Below are 24,521 nucleotides of genomic sequence, written 5' to 3'. Positions count from 1 at the left end.
CCCCGCTCAAAGCCTCAGCTGTCTTAGCCTTAATGGCGACTAGATGTTCCGTCTCTCGTCCCCGTCCCCGTCCCCGTAACAGAGGGACTAGTCCACTTTGCCCTCCAGTTCAATCCAGGGGCCCGAGAATCTCGTCTGCATAGGCGAATCATACTCTAACTGAACCCCATGCTCAGCCTATTCAGGGGTTGAAAAACTATTCATAATCCCTATAAGGGAGACATCAAGGCCACCGTGGCGGTGGAGTCGAAGGAGGCGTCTTTGTGGGTATGGTGGATGGATGCCTTGTCTTTAATATCGATGACAATCATAGTGGGTGTACTCGTGAACGGACGACAATCCGCCACCGTTCAGGTGGACTTTTTCGTTGGAAAGAAGACATAATGTGACTGCTTGAAAAAAAGCCCGGGACCGGCGGTGGAGCTAGGGCTTTTGCTGCCTTTGCAGCCTCTTCAGAGCTGGCGGGCTCCAGGTTGAGATCTAAAGCCACTTATCAATGCCTATCCATTTGTCTTCCTCACTGAATATCGATAATACCTGTTTGCCTAAGCATCTTTACGATGCGGCGAAGGTCTTCCCCTGAAGAGAGGGTATGCGATATATTCGGGGGATACGATCTATGTAAGCATAAATGTTAGCCTTCTCTATCTCTCTCACAGTTGAAAAGAAACAGACGCGAATAGCGAAAGATGCTCCCAGTGGGAAGCGCCAACAGACAGAGGCATGAACAGAGAGACTTTGACTGCATTGGCTATGGACTTACCGAGTATTCATCCGGGCCTTTCTCGGAGGTTTACTCCTGCCACCATTCACAAGGCATCAAGCGTGATGAGGGACATGGCCAGGGCGATCAAAGCCATAGTGGCCGCCGGTCCTAGGATCTGCCAGGAGATGACATTGTCGGGGGAAAGTTCGTACCCACGTGGGGGCTTTCATCCCGATTTCCTTCATCGACTTTGATTTGCCAAGAAACAGGGCGAAATTCTGGTTCAAGAGCGCCTCTATTGATTGAGGTGCTGGCTGACTTGGTCTTCGGACTCATCGATACCAAGAAAGACTCAATTGCATTGTGGAAGGCTTGTAAGGCTTGTAAGAAAGAGGAAACGATGCGTTCATCTCGAGAGAACAGAACTGAATCGCGCAAGGGAAGGTGCGGGAAGGATGTCTGAGATAGATAGTAGGAAAGGGAGGAATTCTGCATGTAGCGCAAGTTAGGAAGGAGCTAGCTTGAACCATTCTATTGTTTGTGAATGGGAAGCGTAAGCTTGTTCGTGATATTATGACAGTGCTGCATCATAGAGAGTACGTATTACTACAGTGAAGGGCTTTATGAGTATCAGGTGTTCACCCGATGTCACTTCGATGATTCACCACGAAAGTACAGTGAATTCTTAGGGCTGTGTAGAGAGATGTCTACCCATCTTGAAAGGTTTGCTCGGAGATAGATCCAAACCGGTGAGTTGTCCCGTGGCAAGAAAGTCCCAGAATGGGCTGGCTGCCATGCTCCCGCCTAGTAAGGGAGAGTGCGCCTGAATAAACCTCTCTCATCGCCAGCAGGCAACGCAGCCTGTTCAAGCATTCTTGTAAGCATCTGTTTAGGCCCTATTTCAGGTAGAATTTGAGAGAAACAGGGCATTGAAGCCTTAAGGAAGTTGGAAGGATTTCCTCTCCGTAACCTCGGGAGAAATGGTATTTTGATCTCCCTTCCGAGGAAAGGACGCAAATCCGCATTCAATTTCGGTTTACCAGATGACGTTGTTAACGCTAAGGTGAAGTAATACCTAATCTGAATACCTAGGAAAAGAAACAAGATCTGCCGTAAAATTGAAGGAAGAGAACCTCGGGCACTAATACAAGGGAGGACCTATCTCCAGTACAGATATAATTTGAAGCACCACTCGGATAGTTGTCGAACGAAAGGCAGTTGCACAGCCTGCAAAATGCCTTAAGCTACGCGACGTACCACCATCCGCACGCGATCCGCATCCTTCATGCGGAGCAGCAACTGCATGTCCACATCCTGCGTGGTCGCCAGCACCCTTGCTTGGGTTTCCCGGAAACTTTCGCCGGGATTGGCGATGGCATCGATGCGATGCGCTCGCAGGAGTATGGCCATGATGGCGACAAACTCCACCTGTGAGAACTTATTCCCAGGGCAGTTCTGTGGTCCGTCCGACCAGGGCAAAAAGCTGCTCCGTGCGGGGGTGATGACCCGCTCGGATGCTTCGGCGACCGTGATCCAGCGCGAAGGCTTCCAGGCCATGGCTTCGCTCCAATACTGAGCGTTGATGTGCATCGTTAGTAGGCTGGGGTGGACTCCAACGTCGTTGGGGACGACAATCGTCCGACCACCGACTTGAAGGCATTGCGGCTCGCTACTGGTCCGCTTCGGCAAGGATTGAATTGGGGGGAACAGGCGGAGAGTCTCGAGCTGTCAGATTGGAAGAATAGAGAAGTATACCTTACTGTCAGTTGTTTCGCGGATAGAGGGCAAACAACGGACAAGGATATGTGCGCAGGATAGGCTTACCAAAATGGCTCGACAGCGCCGAAGGCGTGGAAAGAGATCAGCATAGTGATTCTTGATCTCTTCGTCAGTGAGTCCCTGCAGCTCCTCAGCCACCCAATCTTGAACTTCGGGATATGCCGCCAGCAGGAGTAAGCCAAAGGCAAGGGTGTTGGCGGTGGTATCGTGGCCCGCAAAGTTGATAACAAAAATGTTCCCGAATATCTCATCCACCGTAAGGCCCTTGGGTGGGGAGCCCGAAGCTGCAGTCCCACCCTCCGCATCTGCCTTCTGTTTTAGGTCCATGGCCCGCACAAAGGATGTCATCAGACCCCCACTGCCAGCCTGTCCGTAATTTAAAGCCTTGGTCTCTTCATCCAACATACGCACCATGTATCGCTGAAAGTCATCGGCTGCTTTGGCAATTTGACGCCACGATTGAGGCGCGAAGGGAAGCGCCAGCCATTTCCGTCCCAAGACCATGAGAAAAATGCAGTTGTCCAGGACTGTTTGAAGAGCGTCACGGTAGCCTGCCGATGCAACCGGGGAATCTGCGTCCTCTTTTCTAGGAGTGGAATGAGGCTCCTGAGCTACGGGGTGGTCATTAGCACTCTGGAAAGGAAACGACTTGCGAAAGCCAGTCGCAGCAAGGACGTTGAGGGATAAGGTGCGCGTGTCCTTGGCGACACTGGTGATTTGACCTTCAGCGGCACCATCCCATGCTTCGAGCATCTGCCGTGTCACACGAAAGACATGACACTCTCATTGAACGGAGTGGCAAGGACCTTGCGGTGGCGTGGCCAGTCCGTCCAACTGGCCGTAGATATGCATGGCCCATAAACTTCCAACACTTCTATATCAGGGCAAGGGTCAGATAGTCTGCGGATTGGCGACAGAGCGAGATGGAAGGTCCACACGTACTGTACAGGTGACTGGGCCGGATGAAGTCGGTTCGACGCTGGAAAATATCATGAATGGCCTCCGGGTCGGCGACGTTGACGTAGACATCGCGTGGAGTGACGATTGCCCAGATTGGGCCATAGCGACGATGCGATTCCCACCGGTCGGCAAAGTACCAGCCGCGGCGGGAGTATCGTCCGAAGCTATAGTTGTGTCAATTGATGGGGAGCCGGTCAAGCCACGGCCAAATAATAGGCTCAAGAACCATCCATAGAGGATTCATTGGATCGGTGTAGAGGCGCACCAAAGGAATTCGCATAGTCGAGGCTCGCCGATAGTTTCTTCTCCATCGACATAATGCTCCATGACAGATATGAAAAGAACAACAGGCCGAGAATCTCGAGAATCATGATGCTACACACAAACAATAGGATGTAATGATAAGGGACTAATCATGAAAAAGAGCAAGAGCAAGGTAGGCAGGCGAGAGGTATGTGGAGAGGAGAGTGGGAGGATAAGCGGAGAGAGAGAGAGAGAGAGAGAGAGAGAGAGAGAGAGAGAGAGAAAAGAGGAGGCAAAAAGGAGTAAGCACCTACTAGATACTAACTGTGCTTACTGTAACTATTTAGGCAGCCTTACAGGGGTCCAGCTCGTCTTGTCTGGCTGGAGGCTTGTATCTTAGATTGCGTTTGCATGAGATCACCTTTTGAAAAAGGGAGGGAGGAAAGGCATATGAGCCGAACTCTGTGATTATACCTTTGAAGTCTAGCCTTGCAAGACTGGGAATTCAAGGCAATACTTCCTACAACCTCAATCTATCAGATACCTTTTTTTGAAGACAAAACCACCGACTGGATCATCATCTCGGGAATGCCTCGTCGTAATAATGATTGTATTGTATAGAAATCGCGGGGCCAAAGGCTCACCGCCTTTGGATGCTCCGCAAGAGGATCGATCCATCGGAGCGGGCCGGGCGACCATTCACTCAGCCACGCTCCACTCTCCCCATCTCCATCTACATCTAGAGAATGCCACCGTTGTTCCTTTTGAGCTCATCTTCAATGTGATACGATGCTCGCTCTCTTGCCTGGCGAGCTCCTTCTGTGTGTAGCCAAGCACCTCGAGAGCACCGCCGACATCAACGCTATAGCCCGCACATCGACCTATTGCTACTCTCTCCTGAACCCCCTTCTTTACCGATATGATTTCAACTATAGCGAGTACAGCAAAGCTCTTGCCTGGGCCGTGCACATGGGCACAGAAGGGACCATTCGACACTGGCTGGAGGCCTCACGCCCGATAACTACAACTCCCTTCATGACGATCACCGCCAGCATCATCACGACACAAGCCACCGCCGCCGCCGAAGCTTTACCAGAAGCCGCCAGCCACAGGTATGAGTCTATTGTGCGCCTCCTTCTCACCGTGGACGGCCTCCCAGTCAACCGACGGGATGGCCGCGGCGAGACGGCTCTGGCACGAGGAGTAGGCCACGAGACGATCGTGCGAATGCTCCTCGCCCACCCGGGCATCGATCCGAACGCCAGGGAATCTGACGGGATGACCCCGCTGTGGCGCGCGCTGCAGCAGAACCAACTCCCCACATTGCAACTTCTGCTAGACGCTGATAGAATAGATCCGAACGAGTCGCTCGATGGGAATGAACGGAGCGAGACCCTCCTATGGTGGGCGATACATTACGGACGCATTGATGCGGTACGATTGCTTCTCGCGCATCCGCAGCTTGACCCGAATCGACATTATGCAGAGCCTCCCCTATGGCGCGCAGCATGCGATGGAAACGTGGCGATGATGAGACTGCTCCTAGCTGACGATCGGGTGGATCCCAACTTGCGGACTGCGGCCGGGTCGACCCCGCTGGGAGTGGCAGCGTACAACGACCTGGAGCCGGAAGTTGACTGTCTAGTGGCGCACCCTGGGACTGACGTCAATGCGACCGATTGTGAAAGCAAGGGAACGCCTTTGATGATTGCCGCGCGCCGGGGACACGAAGGGGTTGTTGCACGGCTGCTGGCATGCGACGGCGTCGATATCGATGCGACCCACGTGGACGATGGGGACACGGCCCTCTGCCGAGCAGCACAGAGCGGACGGGACGGGATTGTTCGCATGCTGCTGGCCACGGGTGAGGCCAACCCTGACCACAGGAATTACGGCGGTGTGACGCCGTTGTGGGATGCGACCCATCGTGGTCACGTTCCAATCATCAAAGCTCTACTTGAAACCGGGGCTGTCGATACGGAGATCACGGGAGCCAGCGGATACACCCCTCTTCTTATGGCCACCGCGGCGGGTAGTGTGGACGGCGTGGAGCTGCTGCTTGCTGCTGGCGCCAATCCTGACTTCATTGGTCCTTGGAAGGTAACCCCAATCTCCAAAGCTGTTCGTGCTGGATACACGAGCATTTTACGTCTTCTCCTGGCCTCGGAGAGGTTAAATGTGAATTGCCAGAATCTGAGGGGACAGACTCCTTTGATTGAGGCGGTTGAGCGCGGGAACCTCGAGATGGTCAGCTTACTGCTGGCTGCCAAGAATGTAGACGAAAATATCACGGATTTCGGAGGGCAAACACCCCTAACCTTGGCAGAGAGGTATGGCGATGATGATATTGCCAACTTAATACGAGACCGCGGCTGCGCAAGGCTGGCTTAGCATAAGAAAGCCTTTGGACTCTTACCTCGTGACTTGTCTGTTCGACGACATGCAACAGGGATGTGAAACTCTGAGCAAATGCAGGCTTGCGCTATGATCGAGGTTTCTAGACTGCAGTGAGTGCTCGATCAGAGACGCCGAGTACCAGCTGATTCATGTACCTACTCTATACGTGGTTTCTGGATTGGCGTTGATCTAAAATGGCCGACAGAGTGGTCGAAGTCATTGGATGAATGAGGATTCTGTCAGGCCAGTTTGGTCTGCTTACCGTGGCCCGGATTTGACTTCCGATCACTTCCAAGTCACATAATGAAGCAACTATAAGATATGACGCGCGAAGTGGTCATCCCGTGACTCAGGCCTCACCTCTTGATACCAGTCTCAAAACCAAACTCTTGTTCTTCTTACAATCACTCCAAATATTTTAGACACCATGACTATCTCCCACTACTCTGAAGACCATTACCAAAGGATTGGCGCCGGTTTCTGCGGCACAGTCTGGACACGAAGCCCAACAGGGTCTGCCATCAAGCGAGAAGATGGAGGACCCTCTCGATCACTCGCCAACGACTTCACAATGCACAATCAAGCCTACGAGGCTTTCCTCAGCTTTTCAGACGCGAAGCGCAACATGAGAAACCCACCGACGCAGCTCCAAGCGCGCATACCTCAGTGCCACAAATACATCACCCCACAGGACCAGTCCTGGTGGGACACAAATTTCCGATGGTTCCCCGATGGATACACAGCCTGCAATGCGATCCTGTCCGAGCGAATCCCGCCTTTTCCCGAGCACACCAGACGTCTTCTCGTGGACAGGTATTGTCCTCCTGAGCTCCGCCAAGACATTCACCGCAGCGCCAGCAACGAAGCCTGTCTCATCCGACCGTACATCGGCCGCCAGCGCACCTGCAGCACGGCGAGGAACGGCCGATCTCGATTCCGAGGGTTTTCCCTCCGCAACTTCCCGCTGCATATCGATCAGATGATGGAACTGGGGATTAGCATCGAGGATGTCGACTGCTACGCTGGTATGATGGGCGAAGCACTCTCCACATTTCACTGGGTCGCGAGGATGGATGCAAACGACGTCGAGATTGTTTTGGCTCCGATTTCGCCAGCTGAGCGCAACAGAGCCCCGGACCACAGCAGCACCAGCAACATTATCAGAAATGTCTTGGGGACACATACCATGTGGATCCTGGACTTTGATTTGTGTCACTCCATCTCGATGGACCGGCAGGGTGTTCAGCAAGCGGTCGAGGCTTTCTTCAAGAACGACCCCTTTTGTCCACGGCCGCACACGGCACACTGGCCTGCTTTTCGCAATCAATATCTAAGTGCTGCTGGGCGGATCGCTCGCATCTACCATAAGGATGAGGTGGGTGCTATATACAACCTGGCTCGTCAGTTTGTCACGCTTATAGAGGCGAGGGGTGAATGTTCCTGCTCAAGCTGAATGATGATGATACACACCAGAAGGAAGATGCGATGGGCATGGCAGGCCTTAAGTCTCCTTAAGCTCTCCCTTGGTCCGCTGGCTCAACGAAGTAAGAGATTGGGATCGAATAGACCGATTGGATGAACACAGAAAAAAGCTCAAGATAATGATTAATACAAGCCAAATCGGTTCAACACAAAATCTATCGAGTATTTACAATCCCACAGCCAACAGGCCAAAACAAAGAAAGCTCAAACGACCTCGTTATCCACCTGCACCTTCCCCTCGACAGCCTCCCTCCAGACAACAACCCCCAACAACCCCACCGCCAACGCGCACAGCACCGCGAGAATCGTCATCCACCAGCCAAACCCAATACTCTGAGCCGCGATCGGCGAAACCACCGTGCCAACAGCAGCCAGCAGATTCCTTACCAGGTTCAGATCCGCGACAACGGCCGCCCCCGCGCCGGGCCGCACATCCACCAGGAACGGCATGACGGTGGAGGTGACGAGCATCAGCCCCAGCCCGAACAGAAAGGCGCCGACGAGTGGCGCCACCCAAAACACCTGGCGCTCGACCAGCCACCCGTACACAACCAGCCCGGCGGGCACGAACCCCACCCCGTACCACACCGTGCGCAGGCGCGCGATCGGGTGGCTCGTGCCCCCGTGCGCGGCCTGGTACCGGCGCAGCTGCGCATCACTCAGCTTGCCGCCGACGAGGCTGCCGATCGCGTACCCCAGGCAGTTGCTGATGTAGCAGAGGCCGATCTCGATTGGGGAGAAGTCGTAGGGCTTCGCCGCGTAGGCGTACGGCAGGGTCGTGTTGAAGCAGTACAGGCTGGCGAAGCAGATGCTGATGTAGGCGATTGTCAGGGCAATGGAGGGGACGAGCAGAAATTTTAGTTTGGAGAGCGGGGCAACGGCGTCTCGTTTGAGGGCTTGGTACCACCGCCGCTGCTGCTGCTGCTGCTGGGTCTCGTGGCTCGCAGCGGGTTTGGCGACTGTCTCTGGGAGGCAGAGCGTGGTGATGATGGCGGCGCCGGAGGTGAAGATGGCCATGAAGTAGAGGATCGAGCGCCATCCTAGCCAGACCTGGAGCGCACCACCAATGATGGGGGCCAGCAGGGGCCCGATCAGCGTGCCCAGGTAGAACCATCCCAGGGCCGATCCGCGCTCCGTCGGCGGGAAGACGTCACCGACGACGCCCGCACCTACGCTCTGGGCGGAGGAACAGCCCAGCGCCTCGATCAAGCGGAATACGATCATCAGCGCGAGGGAGTCAGACACGGCGCAGACGATCACTGCGATGGTTGAGAGGATGAAGCTGGCGACTAGGACTGGCCGGCGGCCGTATTGCTGGCTGAGCGTGCTCCACCACAGGGGTGCCACGGCTAGCCCTAAGAGGAATACGGTCGTGGTGAGCGCTACCTGCGTCTCCGTCGTGTGGAAGTGTTCCACGAGAGTGGTGAACGAGGGGAAGAGAATGCAGGATGCGAACGGTGCGGTGAAAGCAGAGAGGGTGATCACGGCCACGATGAGATGTTTCTGCCATGGTGAGTATGACTGTGGGTCTTCACGTCGGCGTAACAAGCATAAGCGATCAAACCAGAAGCGTGGTGGCGTCGCCGCAGGGGTTTTGGTGGATTCCGTGGATTCGATTGACGACATTTTGTTGATGTGGAGACGATCGCTTCTTTTTGAAGAATGGAACTCAATCGATGATTGCTTGTTTTGGGCGATAGAGACATGATTCTGGTGGAGAATGTCTGGTCATGTTATAGTCTGTGTCAGCGTGTAGGGCACGACTCTCCGAAGCATCGGGGTTTCGGGACTCCGGAAATTCACTTACACTCTTTTTTTTGCACTAAACCCGAAAACCCGAGTACGATAAGGAATCATGGATCCTTCCAGCTCCCACAGCCAATGCCATTCGCAGATGGGGCACGCCACAGAGCTGAAGCGGTAACTTATCGTTATCGTGCTGCCCTATTAACATTAATATTTCAGGGACTTTCCCACCCCCACGAACCCCCAACGTTCGCAAATGTCCGAAATGACTATTCCCGCTGCGCGCATTTCCCGAACACCACCACCATCAGCGCTGGAAAGATGAACAAGAGCTGCATCAGATGCGCCGAGTCCAAACTACGATGTAATCTCGACCAGCATGGATCGCCCTGTGCACGATGCCGTCACAAGGGCTGGCACTGCGAGCGGGCAGAGCGCAAGAAGCGCGCCCGCCGAGCCACGCCCCGGCAGACCAGCTCAATTCCATCCCCACCACAGACGAGCAGCGAAGGTCGATGGGATACCAGTCTCGACGTGAGCCCAGCCATCGATCCGTCCATCGACTGGCTTTCCCCCGGTCTGCTGTCGACCGACGACCTCGACTTTCTGAACCAGCTGGCCGACATCGAAAGCTTCGATACATTCGGTGACATGACATCGTGGGACTGGACACCGCCAGAAACGCCGTTCCTGCTGGACAGTACCAGTACCACTGCACTCAGCGAACCACCACGACCCATGACACATACAAATCAACCTCCATTCCCCGGCACACTCTTCAACACGGGGCCCATCATCGCCCCCGACACCTTTCGCCTGCCCGCCGATTTCGTCCTCGAGACCGAACCCGCCGCGGACGCCGGCCCGATCCCCATACATCGACTCGAGACCTACGCGCGACTCTTCTTCGCGCACTTCCACCCCCTCTTCCCCCTCCTGCACATCCCGACCTTCCGGCTCGCCTCGGCGCCCTTCCTCCTCATCCGCACCATCTGCTTCATCGGCGCAGGCTTCGCCCACGACCCGGCATCCGGCCCCGAAAGCAAACGCCTGTACAACGCGCTCCCGACCCTCTTCGCCAAAACCTGCCTGCGCTCGTCTGACATCCCCAAAGCCGAGCCCAGCCTCGCCGAACTCCAAGCCCTAGTCCTCAGCCAATGCGCCAGCACCGCCCTTGGCGGCAGCGCCGAGCGCGCCGCCGCACGGCTGCTGCACCCGCTGCTGGTCGCCGCGATCCGGCAGCGGGGGCTGCTCAAGGTGCACGGGGAGTGCACGCTGGCCACCCGGAAGGCGCGCGCGTGGGAGACGTGGATCGGCAAGGAGGCGCGCAAGCGCGTGCTGTGGGGCGTCTACGCCGTCGACTGCTACCAGGCGCTCCTGTGCGGGAGCAAGCCGCTGCTCTCGCCGCAGGAGACGCGGGCGTCGTTCCCGTGCGACGAGGCGAGCTGGGCGGCCTGGTCGGCGGCGGGGTGGGCGGCCCTCCCCGCGCAGGATCCGTCGAGTTGCTTCCAGTCCTCCGTTAAAGGGTTGATGGCGGGGCGGGAGGCGTCGACGGCCTCGCGGCTGACGGCGTGGGATTTGAATCTGTTGGTTCTGGCGATGCATTCGCTGCTGCTCGAGGCGCAGACTTCCATCCTGCCGGTGGATTTGTCGGCCATGGAGCGCGCGCTGCATGCGTGGAAGGCTTGTTGGGATGGGCTTGCTGGAGAGGGTGTGGAGCGGCAGCAGCAGCCTGTATCCCGTGCGGGGGGGCTGTTGATCACCAATAGCGTGACGCTGTACTACCTGGCTGTTTACCTTTTGAAGCACGGGCGACCGGAATTGGATGAGAGCGCGTATTTGGGGAAGTCGACGATTCCCGGGAATCCTCTTATCAAGAAAGAGGAGGTTTACCAGGAGACGATGACGAAATGGGTGCAGAGCATGCTGGAGGAGCTCAATCGGGGAGAGATGAGCGGTGTGGACGGTTTCTGAGGGATGTAAGCGTGGACGAAGAATTGCTGAGTATCCTATAGTGTGGCATGATCGCGTTCGTTGAGGCCGGTTCTGAAATCAAGGTCGCTTCAATCTTCCATGAGTATGTGATTTATCGCACGATCTGTTCAGCCCCTCGTCATCCCATGTTTCTAATGTGTCCATTCTCTCTGCTGTCCAGGAACAGCTATAAAGCATGACGACCTTCGCCTGGAATTAAGACTTGAAAAGTCGAACTGGAAAACAATTAGAGAATAGCCATATCTTTAATGTTCTTTGTCATGGTCATAAAGAATGCCCAGCTTGATCACGAAACATCCAAATCAGATATCAAACCAAGTCGTAGCCGCAGTAAGGTGCCCATGAATATACACAACATATCCATAGAATATAAGATCATTTCAATCACATCAAACCATAATATCGAAACATCGCCGGGCCTAGCTGAGATCAATCCTCCCAGAACAACCCATCCCGATTACCATCACACATCCTGCTCTCACCAGATCGATTACCCACAACCAGCTCAGTCCTCTCACACGACGACAGTACGGACACTAACACCTGCACAAAACACGGTCAGCTCACACCCACACCCCGTAAAATATCCAGAAACTCACCGTTGGTCGGACTCGCCGTCCCCATGACCCTATCATAGAAGCTCTGACTTGTCTTCTTCCGGACCACGCGCGGCACCACCAGCCCGTTCGATCCGCGCGAGCTCGACTCCCCATTGCTAAATTCTGTCACCATCGCCTCCGCCTGCTGCTGCTGCAACTTCGGCGCCGCCAACGCGGTGATCACCGGCCGCACGGCCGAGACCACGACGGGGGCGTACTTCATGACCGAGGGCCCGATCTTCTGCACCGCCGACTGGATCGCCGTGAAGAAGCTCTCCTCCTCGCCTCCATTGAGATCCACAAGGCCGTGATGCTGTGTAGTCTGCTGCTGCAGTGCCGAAGCTGGAAGGGGGAGTTGTTCGAGCTGGTCCAGCTGACTCGCGGGCAGATCGCGGAGCACACGCAAGGTCGCCCCGGCCAGCAGCGCGCGACGACCCAGGGTCTTCATCTGCTGGTCCATGGGCGTCTCCTCCTCAATGGCAGTATCGAAGGCACTCTCCGCCCCCTTGGCCTTAGTGTAAGGAATCAACTGACTCACGACCGACAGCCCCGTCTGCACGGCCCCGACCCCATGACTCGCCGCCGATAGGACCGTGCTAAATGTGCCCCAGAAACTCTCGTCGCCGGATGATTGCTGCGCCGCGCGGACCAGCCGTGTAGTGAAGGGGTCAGCACTGGCGTCTCTGTCATTACCTGCCATCGTGGCGGTGAACGAGGCCATCGAAGATGATGAAGTTGCCCGCAGCGCAGACACCTTGGCCGCCGACGCCGTGCCGAAGGTCACCATGGCGGACTCGGTGCTGGTGCCCGCCAGCACATCCTGGACGACCTGCAGCGCGGCGGGCATGACCACCGCGGGCAGAAGCCGGGGCGCCACCGCCTCTGCGTCCGCCGCCGCCTTCTGGTACTCGACCATGATCTTCGTGCTAATCCCCAGCTCCTTCATCTTCTCCGCGTCCGCTTTCAGGAAGGCTTGCAGGGCTGCTTCGGCCAGGATGCTCTCCTGCGCCGAGCCGGGGGACGAATTCCCTCCAGATAGGGCCGTGCTGGGACCATTGAGAACGGTAGTGGTGGTGGGAGTGGAGTCCACGAACCCACTCTCCGCGCACTTCTGCGCCGCCGCGGAGATGGCCGTGCCAGCCAGCGCGGCCACGGAGCCCCCGATCGGCCCCAGGAACGGGCTGACGGTCGTCAGGGCGCCGGAGACGATGGGCGCGCCGACGTGCAGGACGTCTTTGAGGTCGTCCCAGAAGTTCTCTTCGGCCGTGCGGGTCTGGCGCTCGCCGAGGCGGTCGACCACCAGGTACTGGATGCCGGTTTGCGGGTCGGCTTTCTGGACGGGGTAGGTTTGGGAGCTCTCGAAGACGCTGATGTAGTCTGCGTAGGGGTTGCCGAGGAGGAGGTCATCGGTGGTAGAACTGGTGCGGCTGATCGGGCTGGCGGAGTTGTTGCCTACGTCGCCGTAGACGTGGGCGCCGATGGAGATGTGGGGTTGGTTTGCGAGGAGGACGGGAGAGCCGGATTGGCCTGCCATCAGTGGCATTGTTAGCAGGGTCTAGATGGGGTTCAAACGGGGTTAACGGATCCGTCGTGGGTGTCTACCTTTGTAAGTATCGATGCGATACTCCAGCATGTTATTCGCAGCCGCCTGACGGTTCCACTGCACGGCCTTGAACTCCTCGTACATCTGCGCGCCCGGTTCGCCCTTGTACCGCATGTCACCAGGGTATCCCACCACCCCGATCGTGTCGGAGCCCGCCACGGGGGTGTCGGAGAACTGGAACGGGGTGACCGCCGTGAAGGGGCGGTCTAGCTGGATGAAGGCTACGTCGTTGTGGCGGTTCGAGGACGACTGCAGCCACCCCTCAGTGGTGACGATGCGGACCCCGTGCCGGAACTGCACGTTCGCCGACCGGCTGTCGATCGATCCTTTGCCGTTGTAGCCGATGTAGGCCTTGACCTCGTTGGCCCGGCCGAAGCCCTCCTTCCAGTCGAAGGCGCAGTGGCCCGCCGTCACGAGGAGGTCGTCCCGGATGAGCCAGCCCGTGCCCATCGCGTAGCGGGTGTCGTTGGGGGTTTGGCCGGCGTAGTGCATGAAGAGTTTCACGATGGCTGCGAGGGAGATATTGGGTCAGTATCTGGTGAGGAAAGAGAGGGGGGGGGGGGGGGGGCTGGGATAGTGGTCTTACAGCGGTATTTGCCCCCGGGGGCAAGGTGCATTGGGTCAACGAGCTGGCGCTCGTCTTCGAAGACGGATTCGCCGCCCTCCTGCTGCAGGCCGAAGCACGATTCGGCTGCTTGGGAGGGGGTGCTTTGCAGCGTCCAGGTGGCGGCGACGACAGGCATGATGTTAGTTTTGGTACAAAGGGAGAATTAAAATGTGTGAAGCAGGTGATAAGAGAGAGAGACTGAGAAAACTGTTGCAGAGAAGCTTGAATGCGATGATGATGAGAGCGATATTTCTGGACAGTTTGACCCCTCTTATAGTTTCGTCTTCGGTAGATACTTCCAACTCTTGCCGCTCGACTCCTTTCAGCTCTGTTGACGCATGTGTCTCCCTCAAAAGCCGTCCCCGTGGCTGGCTGAGACTATACTCCCCGGCCTCCTCAGCTGGAGGTCAGGTTTTGCGATGCGACTCTAAAGATGTGATAGTGATATGGCGTGTCAACCCAGACAGAAGGGTATCCGTTGCCGATGAACACAGTATCCTGCATTAGAACGTGCATACCATCCAGATTCTCAGATCAGATCTGGGAGCAGATTGGCCGGACAGTGTACCTGCTGAGGACTCCTTCGTATCAACTACTGCAAGATGCTAGTTCTTACATGCTGCAGGGGTAATCGTTCTTGGCAGGAGGGTTGAATGATTGTATCTGGATCTTGACATTCCCCAGCCCACAGCATATCCTAACATTGCTCTAGCTATTTCATCTGTGTTACAGCCAGCCTCTGAATCGTGAATTCACGATAAAAACACATGTCTAACTATGCTATTCCACATCTATTGTCTACATCCACTGACCCCACTACATTAAAGCTTTGACTCAAAGAATCTCCGCCGTCGGGTATTTTCCCCTTCTCCATGAAGGATCCCGTTCCTGCAGCGGGGAAGCAGTCTAGACCCGTGCCTGAAGAGAACGCCCCTCGCCCAAATTTACCATTCTGGCTGCAGACTCTTGCAGTATTCATCAACTTTCAAGTTTTGTGTTCTCAATATGGAATATTCGAGCGACGGGGTCGCCGTACCTGAACGTGCCCCGCCCCCATTCTGCACTGTTGCAGGGTATCTCCATTGCCGGGGTGGCTCGTGTTGAGGCAGATGGGGCCCTGACAAATTCCAGACTCGCATGTGAATTTCAATTCTTATGAATGGAGCTGAGGCATAATCACTTCACTTGGAATTCAGTATAAGTTTCTGTAGAACAGGAACAGTGTTATGAAAAATAACATTCGATCCCGATATATCCGTCACCACAAGGAAATCCATCTCTGCAAATGCAGGGCAACCTCCACCCTCAACAAACTCCTAACTCCACGGTAAACATTAAACGCAAACCAGCTATTCATTTTATGTATCTCAGCGACAAAAAAAGCATCTACCACTTATGCATTAGCATTAACCCAAACACACAACCCTCTTAACCCACCACCCCACCCAAACCCATTATCTGTTCCCCCACCCCAAACAACAGCACCGCCCTTAGGAAATCGCAAACTTCGACTTCGCCCTCAACTTGGCCCCATACCAATAAAGCACAAAAATCCCAATCACGCCCAACGTACTCAACCCCCCCAGCAAACTCACCCCCTTCCCGATCCCCAGATTCAGAAACATGGGGCGCGCATACAGGATGGACCCGCACGCCATGGCGGACCGGAAGAAATCGTTGGCCGCGAAGAGACTCGCCGCGTAGGCTGGGTACGACATAGGCACGTAAACGAACACGCACTGCAGCACGATAAACGCCGAGCTGCCGTAGATGGTGATGCCGATCGTGGGCACGATCCAGTGGATGTGGCGGTTGGCCGTCCACCCAAACAGGAACAGCCCGATGGGCGGGCCGAAGCACCCGATCAGCGCGGGGACCAGTCGGCTTTCTTGGGTCTTCGGGACCCCCCGCAGCAGTTGTGGGATGAGGTAGTAGAGGAGGTAGGCGAAGTAGATGGCTACCGCTAGGAGGCAGGCGACGAGGACGCAGAGGAAGACGAGGCCGATTGTGCCGAGGGTGAAGTTGTAGAGGGGCGGGTAGACGAGGGGGAAGACTTCGAAGAACTTTTGAGGAGATACTTAGTATTGGTTGGAGAGTGGAGAGGGGGAAGGGGATGGGGAAGGGTAACATACAGAGTAGTAGATGCCGTAGACGATGGCTGTGTAGACTTGCACGAAGAGGATGGCCGGGTCCTTGATGGTGATTTCGATGGGCTTGATGATGGCGTCAATGATGATGGCCGACGGCTTCAGCTGGGCCTGAACGATTTCTGACTGCGATTTGAGGTGGTTCGACCCGATCAGTTTGCGCAGACGACGTGCTCGTTGATGGAGGAGCGTTGGGGTGGAGGTCTCGGGCAGCAGAAGGAACATGAGGATGAAGACGGGGCCGGCTCCCCACAGGATCTCCCAGAGCGACCATCGCCAGCCCATGGCGGAGACAGCAAAGCCCGAGATCAACGGGCCTAAAGCCGGTCCGCAGTAGGCTGCAGTGACCCAAGCACTGAGTGCGAAGGGTAGGTAGAGCAACGAGTAGATGTCCTGCATCGTCGCACCGCCCGTAGCCAAACAAGGGCTTCCGAAGAAGCCCTGCAAGAAGCGGAGCACCAGCAGTCCTCCGAAGTTGTGGACTAGTGGTAGCGGAATGGAGATAATCACAAACAAGAACATAGTAATGCAGTAGACCGGGGAGCGCCCGATGGAAGGGACTTCCGACAGTGGAGAGAAGAAGAGAGGCCCCACTCCGTACCCTAACACATACAGTGACAGCCCCAGCGCAGACGCCGTGGTGGAAACGCCAAACTCCTCCATGATCCCCTCCTCAGACGAGACATAGATCGCAGACCCCGCATACACAATGAACGTGTAGAGAAATATGATAAACCCCACGAATGCCTTCTTCGTCTGAGTCCAGTTCTGTGGATTTGCTGGATCGTCCGGCCCGTACCAATCCACCATCACGAAATCCGGGGGCAGCGTGTCAGCCTCGCTCTTATCATCTGGAATTGGTTTGTCCAGAAGCTTTTCTGGGTCCTGATCGGCGAGCTGGTTGTGGAAGATGGAGCTGCTCTGTTCGCTTTGTTGCGGTCGGCTCCCTTGTGGGGCTTTAATGCCCGGCACGCCGAGTCGTGCGAGGCCTTGCAAGTATTCGGGAGGGAAAACAAAGTCTGGCTCTTCTTCGGGGTATTTGAAGTACTTCTTCTTGGTCATCCATCGAATCACTTGCCCCAGTGGGGCATCGCGGATCAGACTATTCATGGTGATACCTGTTGAGTGGGGTCGTTGAAGATGGGAGCACTAGATCAAAAGTGCATATTCCTCATGATGAGACCGATTTACATCGACTACACGAAGAAAGCATGCGACCGTATAGAGCATCTTTATAGTACGAGAGCCCCGGACGAGGCTGTTACTCGATGCATCGAATGCTCTCTGGGCGGGCTGGCGGATTGGAAATCCATCTCCGGAGTTAAGCTCTACAGCCGCACCATGCTGGCCACGCTAGAACCTTAATTTGCTGTGATGTGCAGGGGGGGGTCGTCGGTTTAACCCCCGGAGTTACCGATCCATGGAGACGGGTGGTGATGGTCGAGCTGTCAGTCGCTAGCTCGTTGTTTCCTGAGCTTTGGCATAAGGTGGTGATGTCAGTGCCCAACCGCTGGCTGACTGATGGCCATCGTATCCATTCCAGCGGGATCCGATGTTTTGTCATCAACCCTGCAATGAAGGGTTCGCCGAAACCTAGTTTTGGCCGGTGAAAAAGGAAGATGAATCACAAAGGACGGCCAAGTGCAGGTCCATTGGGACACCTGGTGTATACACTGCTGGGTACTTCGTATTCGCTGGTGAAGTGTCTGGGTCAATGCGGCTCGAGGGAAAAGTCCTGAGCGGAAGTGCGGTCAACATAAAATTTTCAAAAATCGAATATGTTTTTCGGGTCAAATCATGGAAGTGAGATGATGGGGGCTCCGGGGTGCTCGGTTGATCTGGCGCCTGAGTTCTCAGATCTCGGCCTCGTGATAGCCGTGTTGAGATGGGTTGCAGATACGGAGAAACCTGCATGGACGCGCCGAACGGGAGACACGTGAAGGAATGAAGCCGTGCTTATGGCAGGGCCTATGCACATACGTCGCAGAAAGCGGTGATCAAACTGCATGTGAAATAGTGAGATGGTTGGTCTCGGAATTAAGGCCAAACCCGATGTACCCGACTTGTTAACAAAGTTTGATGAGGCTGAAGCTGATTATGGAAAGCTCATCGGCCAGCGGCCAGCTGTCATGCAAGTCGCGGGGCCCGAGATCACTTTGGGCAAGAGAGACGGGTTCGATGAACCTCACAACACAAACCAGACGAAACATCATTATCTCTCTTCAGGATGATTAGAGTGGCTGCTTCAGCATAAAGAAACGAAATGTGAGATTCATCAGCTTGCCGGCGACCGCTCAAACAGCAACCTTCCTTCCTTGAACACGTGCCCGAAGCGAGAGCATAGCCAATCAGAATCCACGACTGAATATCAATCTAAAAGTAAGGCCACCCAAGCTACAAAGTTAAAGGCAGCAAAGCCCCCGGAATATGATGACTGAAATCTGGCCGGTTCACTCGAGAAAGCAGCTCTCCTCATCTGCAGCAAGCATCCCCAGATACCAAAGCCCGAGAAGAATCGTCAGTCGTGGGTCAGACACTGTGCCCGAAGCCTCCCAGAAAACCGGTTCTGACAGCTCCAAATTTCCCTTTCCGGGCCCGTCCAGCCGTCGTATTGCCACAAACTCGCGGTCTGTCAGGATGAACCCATAGCGCGTGTGATGCTGCCGCATATACCAATTGACCCGTGACAAAAGCTGTTTGAACTCTCGTCGCTTAGCCGGGTTCGGATGGCTCTGCAGCGCAAACGACCATCTGCTTGATAGCTGGCATACTCCAGGGGCTCGGTTCGATCTTGTCTCACAAGGAAGGCTGTCATCGAAGAAGCCTAGGTCTGGTGCAAAGTGGTCAGGAGTCAAGCCTGCAGTTCCACCATCAAGTATAAGTGCTTTCAGTGCAGATGAGGGGCTATTCGCGTTCAGCGACTTGAATCCGTAGCAAAGGGCGCGTGCAGCTCGGGGCATGATGTGCTGCCATACGCGCCAACAGACGACTTCATTGGTGACGACAGGCGGCGGGGGGGACTGAGGCGAAAAGAAATCATTATATACTGCGATTTTGGTTGATTGAAGCAAGGCACTGTACTGCTCTTTGATCAATAAGATGTTGAATTCGGCCCACTGGTTTGTATAATTGATGTCTTCGGCTTGATAATAAAGGCTTCGTGTGTTGTACGATGTTTCATTAGCGGAGTCTATGCAGGCAGGTGATTCAAACCCACGCTGCAAGAATTCCATTAAAGTCACTTGGAGATCCATTCTCAACATCTGTCGAAACAATAAATTGAAGGCTGTGATTGTTGGTTTTTGATAAGAATTGGTGTCAGACAAAGATGAAAGGCAACGTCTGGACTATAAGAGAGAAGGGTCTCAGTGTATGTGTCATGGTAACGTGGCAGTCATGTGACTGGGTGGAACTGTATGGCACAACATAGGTCTACTTTGTATCTATTTGTAAGTATGTAAACTCTAGTATGTTAATTAGTCTCTAGAAGCATACGTCACTCTCTACAACACGATTAATGGTCTGGTAGATCTAGAAATTGTGCTGTTGTTGCAAAGCACATTGACTGCTGGGCCCTACCAGGGACTGGCCATCGGGGCACAAGGGGTTGGCTGCGTTGATTGGTGGAACTTCACAGGCTTTGAAGTACACTGATTGGAAGTTCAGGTGGCTTGCCGAAGACAGATTATACTTATTATTTATGCTTGCTTTCGCTGTTATGCGCCGCTTTTTTCCTGTGAGGGCTCGCTCGCAGGAATCATCACACAATTCAACACTTATAGGGATGATCTCGCTCGCATGACCGGCCTCGGTGGCAGGAAAGGTTTTTGGTTGCAGAAGCGGCCTCGCTCAGCTCACACAGTCAGTATACTGTAGACCCTTTATCAGACGGTAGATCCCTAGCTCAACAAATATTCACTCTCTTGATATTCACAGGTGACATCGGTGAATTGTAATACAGGGCGAGAGCTGTCTTGAGAAGTAGTGAAATGAAGCTCCAGCCAGAACTATTTCTTTGATCAATAATAACTTTTAACCTATCCCTATGATCTTTCTCTTCTTCCTACAGCTCTTGTTCTACTACAATCTTTGCAAAGACAGAACTGAATACCACTAGATACTGAGAGTTAAGATGGTTTAGTGAGAGTGAGATCTCAGACACTGTCCTGCTTTCAATTCAGTTATAAGACCCTTATCCCACTATTATTGCCGACGCAGTATTCAGTCCTCGTTGCTGTCCTTCCGTTTTGTCCAGGTTGATCTTGTTGACTCCTTGGCGGGAACCCCTTTCATGTCAAGTCGCTGTGTGATTTGACCGAATTACGTCTTTGTCAAATATCTTATCCTAATGGCGGATCCAAACCAGAACCCCAACCTCGTGTCTCCACAAGACTTGCGGCAAAAAGCCCCAAGGACAATCCCCCAGGTCCTGATAACCGACCTTTCTACCCGAAACACCAGGAACACTCAAGGCCTATATTCTTCCTCGAATATCACGGAGGTTACCTATTTCAGCGAGTTCACCTATCAGCGAGTGAGATCACGTTTTGGAACACTTCTTGAAAATACCAGAATTCTAAATGTCTCTTTCACCTCACGGCCCATAGAGGGTGTTACCACAGAAACAACTAATGCCGCTAGGATCACTGAGCACTTCAAGCCCCAGGTGCAATAGGCACTTCTGCATGCATTCAGACACCTAGAACGGTCTAACAAGAAGCCCAAACTTACAGTTGTCCACTACAGCGAAGGCCCGATGGCTGCCATCATCAACAAGTACACGCCAGCCCTTGCCTACTTCTCCCGCAGAGCATCTACGTCGGCGGCCCAACCGGCTTCCCGGCGACGTCAAGCCTTCCTATAAATGGAACTTGAATATGATCGACGATCGTGATGAACATGTCCAGAAGGAGTTCAAGCAAATCTTATCGCAAGTGAACTACTATATGAAGCAGCACCATACCCGTTACGGGTTCGTGATAACTGATCAAGAGCTGGTTGCAATCAAAAGGCTGAACCGCGACGGTGAACTGCAAGTGTCGGACTCAATTCCTTGGACGGACCGCGGAACTCCAGACCAGCCATGCATGACCGTGCTTCTTGCACTTTGGTACTTAGGTATGCTGGCAGCCGACGAACGCGGATGGCGTCTCAACTGAGATCCTCAACAGTTTGTTGTGCTACTCTCCTCAGAATTTACTTATGCTAACCGATAACTAGCAGGTTTGACATCAGCTTAGAGTGGGAAAAGTTGGCAAGGAGGGAAAAGCAAGGCAAGGAGGTAAAAGCAAAGATTGTGCGTCAGGCTGGAGACACTGTTACAGTTCTATGCCAGGGCAAAAACCGAAACTATGCCATATTTACAGCGCTGGACTACAGTCTATGGGTTGACCTGGGAGTTGTTTTTCTTTTTTTCATACAAGAACAATTTCATACAAGATCACTTAAGCTCTACGTTTGATACCAGGAGACGGTGAAGGGAAGCTAGGTTTGGACTTTGGAGGAATGTCACTAGCTAGAATATCAGCTGGTATCACATATTACATGGTGAAGCTTTCAATATAGGACTTCTTAAGCTCTAAGATAAAGTAAGCTTCAAGGGTTTTTGTATTAACCTTATATGAGAAACTGACTACGGACACCTCACAGAATTATAAAGCTACCTGGCTAAGGCTTTAGGTACTTTAATCCACCTTAGCAGCATCATAATCAAACAGTAGTAATAATCCTGCAAATTGTCGCTAATAGGTCCCTAACCATAAAACATACATTAAAAATGACCGGCATGTGAAACAGGAAGGCAGCATGCTGCCTACATAGAGCCCTAGGCATCAGCCGCCTCAGTGAATGGCTACCCGTTCTTCTCTTTTCTCCTCCACTCACTCCCAATCAAGCAGCGAAACTTATCAACAAATCCTCCCTTGCACTTACCTCAACCTCCTCATCTGAAGTTAAGAAGAGAGATGCAACATGGCTTCAGGGCAGCTTGAACTCTCTCCTTCGGAGGTCACCTTCCTAGAAGTCCTCCATGACAGCGAGGAGTCGGTGATCTACAAAGTATCCGTGCATGGAATGGACTGTGTTATGAAAGTAGTGCGTCGCCGGCGACCGGCTCTATTCAACACATCCGTCAAGCTAACATGGCGCAGTTCCACGAGAGACCTAGACAAAAATGGGATCCACCGGAGAACGAAGTCAGCCTGTGCATGCGCGAAGTCGCCGCCTATCAACGCTTAAAAGCCAAGGGCCTCTGCGCGCTAGGCGTTGTCCCCAACTTCTACGGTTTCATGACAGATATCGACGTAACCTACTGGCCTAATCTGTTTCCTTTTAATCGGGATACCCCGCCCGACAGCCTCCTTCCTAAAGCCATACTGATCGAGTACGTCCCGAACATGAAGCAAATCGAACTGACAAACTACATGAAGGAGAGGGCGGAGACATTGCGTAATACCCTGTTCGAGATGAACCAGATAAATATCCTCCATGGCGATATCTATCCGAGAAACATGATGGTCTGCTCGGGAGGGAAAGAACGAGTGCTGTGGATTGATTTCGATGTGTCCCGCACTTTGCCAGAGGACAAGTCCCTCACAGAAGAGCAGCAACGATGGTTCGATCTCGAGGCTCGTTTGATGAACACCTTTGTCAATAATATGGTAAGCACGGAAATATTTTAAACAATATTGGCGCTGATGGCTCTTCAGGCCGCTGATGCCGTGGAGGGGAAGCTCCACAAGGCATGGCCCTGCTACTACGATGCGACATACACGTATTGGAAGCGGGTCAAAATGGGACTGAGCGGCTGGAAAAGATCAAATTGGCCTGGTCCTGGCGTAGCAAATGCAGACAACGAAGACAGCGAAGACGAAGACGTCGGAGCCATCGATGACGACCAAATCCCGAGACCATGGATGGAGTTTTAAGGGACTGGTATGTGGACTCATGCTCAGTGATTTACCAGAGATATCATTTAACTGTGGGCTGGATATGTTGATGACCTATTCTCTCTGACGGTGCAATCATTCAGCGCCGACCGGTTATGACTGCGAAATATTGGGACGGGGCCTTCCTCAGCAGAAATGAGGACTGAAAGATACTTGCTTTGTTTCTCGTGCACCTTTCTTCTTCCCGTCGCCGAATTCTGTTGTTGTGATGTATAGCGGTAATGAACTAGCAAATCAAATCTGGATTACAACCCAGTAACAGATCCCAGTGATCTTCCCCGGCCACCACTCCAGACACTTTCTATCCTCACGAGCGAGCCTTCTTTACTTCTATGATCTTCCCAATTCTGCCCCTGTCATTATTCGACACGGCTACAAAGAGTAGAAGTTACTATGATGGATCCAATGTCTCAAAATCTTCAGAGCAGCATTCTTCTACCCCGATACAGAAAACACTGCCTCTTGAATCGCACTCCTTGATCGGAGCCAACTTAGTCTTGGTTCAAATGGCAGTCGACAGAAAGATGGACTGAATCGTTGTGATGTTACAGAATCGTCGGTAGTCTGACATCCACGATATATTCATTCACTAAACTCTTCTTTCTAGAATGAGAGCGTGGCATCATACAACGTCTTTCAATGATGCATAGCCTGATAATAGATCCATGGATGTCATGTTCCCCGCGTATACACTTCGCCTCAGGTACCGTGGAACTGGATCAGAAGGGTGTGCTGGACCCCCTCTTGGATGACTCCGACTGACGCAAGCCGCTTCCATATATTCCCCACATCGTCCCCTCTGCCAGTACGCCCGCTACAAACTTGTACCTTCTCTTGCACGGACATCGCCACAAGCACATTGGCCGACCAACTCTCTGCTCAGCAGCAAGGTTGACAAGAGTTGAGCATGGATCTCACCCGAATGGCCCAAGTCACTCTCCTTCAAGTCAGGAATAGTTCGGGCATCAATGCAATTTTGATCGCACTGAAGATTATGCGGAACTTTACCAAAGCCAAAGCCCGGTGAGCAAATGAGTCTAAGTTATGACTTTTTGATGTATACTAGGCTGATCCTTGGGTCCAACCACTACTTTTTTTCGTTGAGCTACGAAGCCGCAAGTGATATTTGTGTGGAGACGGCTCGAGATCTGAGAACCCATGCAGAAGGGCTATGTGGATAGCGATGATTTCTGCAGCGTCGAATATACAAATATGCTCAGTGACTTCATAAAATAGAGCAGGGTTTCGGTGTCGTACGTTGAGTCGGGCTTTGTGGTGCCTTCCAAAGGCTTGTACCTGAGGTGCAATGA

At 53.6% G+C, this 24,521-nt stretch overlaps 9 protein-coding genes across 9 annotated transcripts; 4 read left to right on the top strand and 5 right to left on the bottom strand.

Moving 5' to 3' along the window:
• Positions 1-1,751: 1,751 nt before the first annotated feature.
• Positions 1,752-3,816, bottom strand: BO86DRAFT_445240 (cytochrome P450; the record flags this gene model as incomplete). The annotated part of the gene is made up of 5 exons (XM_025676433.1): positions 1,752-2,431; positions 2,531-3,228; positions 3,267-3,359; positions 3,428-3,609; positions 3,761-3,816. 5 exons carry the CDS (start codon positions 3,814-3,816, stop codon positions 1,946-1,948), a joined length of 1,515 nt encoding a protein of 504 aa, XP_025531924.1. The 3' UTR covers positions 1,752-1,945.
• Positions 3,817-6,296: 2,480 nt separating this feature from the next.
• On the top strand, positions 6,297-7,654 carry BO86DRAFT_434570 (zinc finger protein). The gene has a single exon (XM_025675907.1). The coding sequence runs from the start codon at positions 6,513-6,515 to the stop codon at positions 7,536-7,538; it is 1,026 nt and encodes a 341-aa protein (XP_025531923.1). The 5' UTR covers positions 6,297-6,512; the 3' UTR covers positions 7,539-7,654.
• A 46-nt stretch (positions 7,655-7,700) lies between these two features.
• BO86DRAFT_385611 (MFS transporter) lies at positions 7,701-9,257 on the bottom strand. The gene has a single exon (XM_025671146.1). It carries the CDS (start codon positions 9,191-9,193, stop codon positions 7,772-7,774), a length of 1,422 nt encoding a protein of 473 aa, XP_025531922.1. The 5' UTR covers positions 9,194-9,257; the 3' UTR covers positions 7,701-7,771.
• A 316-nt stretch (positions 9,258-9,573) lies between these two features.
• BO86DRAFT_385610 (Zn(II)2Cys6 transcription factor) lies at positions 9,574-11,586 on the top strand. The gene has a single exon (XM_025671145.1). The coding sequence runs from the start codon at positions 9,635-9,637 to the stop codon at positions 11,285-11,287; it is 1,653 nt and encodes a 550-aa protein (XP_025531921.1). The 5' UTR covers positions 9,574-9,634; the 3' UTR covers positions 11,288-11,586.
• A 280-nt stretch (positions 11,587-11,866) lies between these two features.
• Positions 11,867-14,286, bottom strand: BO86DRAFT_434560 (trypsin-like serine peptidase; the record flags this gene model as incomplete). Its single annotated transcript, XM_025675906.1, has 5 exons — positions 14,097-14,286; positions 13,736-14,019; positions 13,510-13,684; positions 12,286-13,434; positions 11,867-12,192 (listed from the first exon to the last, which is right to left on the bottom strand). Exons 1-5 carry the CDS (start codon positions 14,251-14,253, stop codon positions 11,867-11,869), a joined length of 2,091 nt encoding a protein of 696 aa, XP_025531920.1. The 5' UTR covers positions 14,254-14,286.
• A 1,327-nt stretch (positions 14,287-15,613) lies between these two features.
• BO86DRAFT_330112 (MFS transporter) lies at positions 15,614-17,077 on the bottom strand (the record flags this gene model as incomplete). The annotated part of the gene is made up of 2 exons (XM_025668709.1): positions 15,614-16,180; positions 16,250-17,077. Coding segments are annotated over 2 exons (1,392 nt in total), but the record flags the coding sequence as incomplete, so codon positions are not given.
• Positions 17,078-18,714: 1,637 nt separating this feature from the next.
• Positions 18,715-19,497, bottom strand: BO86DRAFT_415534 (uncharacterized protein; the record flags this gene model as incomplete). Its single annotated transcript, XM_025674913.1, has 1 exon — positions 18,715-19,497. The coding sequence occupies one exon, from the start codon at positions 19,495-19,497 to the stop codon at positions 18,715-18,717; it is 783 nt and encodes a 260-aa protein (XP_025531918.1).
• A 1,115-nt stretch (positions 19,498-20,612) lies between these two features.
• BO86DRAFT_415533 (uncharacterized protein) lies at positions 20,613-21,423 on the top strand (the record flags this gene model as incomplete). The annotated part of the gene is made up of 2 exons (XM_025674912.1): positions 20,613-20,930; positions 21,076-21,423. The coding sequence occupies 2 exons, from the start codon at positions 20,613-20,615 to the stop codon at positions 21,421-21,423; spliced, it is 666 nt and encodes a 221-aa protein (XP_025531917.1).
• Positions 21,424-22,234: 811 nt separating this feature from the next.
• On the top strand, positions 22,235-23,190 carry BO86DRAFT_395468 (uncharacterized protein; the record flags this gene model as incomplete). The annotated part of the gene is made up of 3 exons (XM_025673323.1): positions 22,235-22,357; positions 22,414-22,923; positions 22,972-23,190. 3 exons carry the CDS (start codon positions 22,235-22,237, stop codon positions 23,188-23,190), a joined length of 852 nt encoding a protein of 283 aa, XP_025531916.1.
• Between the last annotated feature and the right edge of the window lie 1,331 nt (positions 23,191-24,521).

The sequence above is a fragment of the Aspergillus japonicus genome, assembly GCF_003184785.1.
Source record: "Aspergillus japonicus CBS 114.51 unplaced genomic scaffold BO86scaffold_4, whole genome shotgun sequence".
Lineage (NCBI taxonomy): Eukaryota > Fungi > Ascomycota > Eurotiomycetes > Eurotiales > Aspergillaceae > Aspergillus > Aspergillus japonicus.
This window is presented reverse-complemented; position numbering and strand designations above follow the sequence as displayed.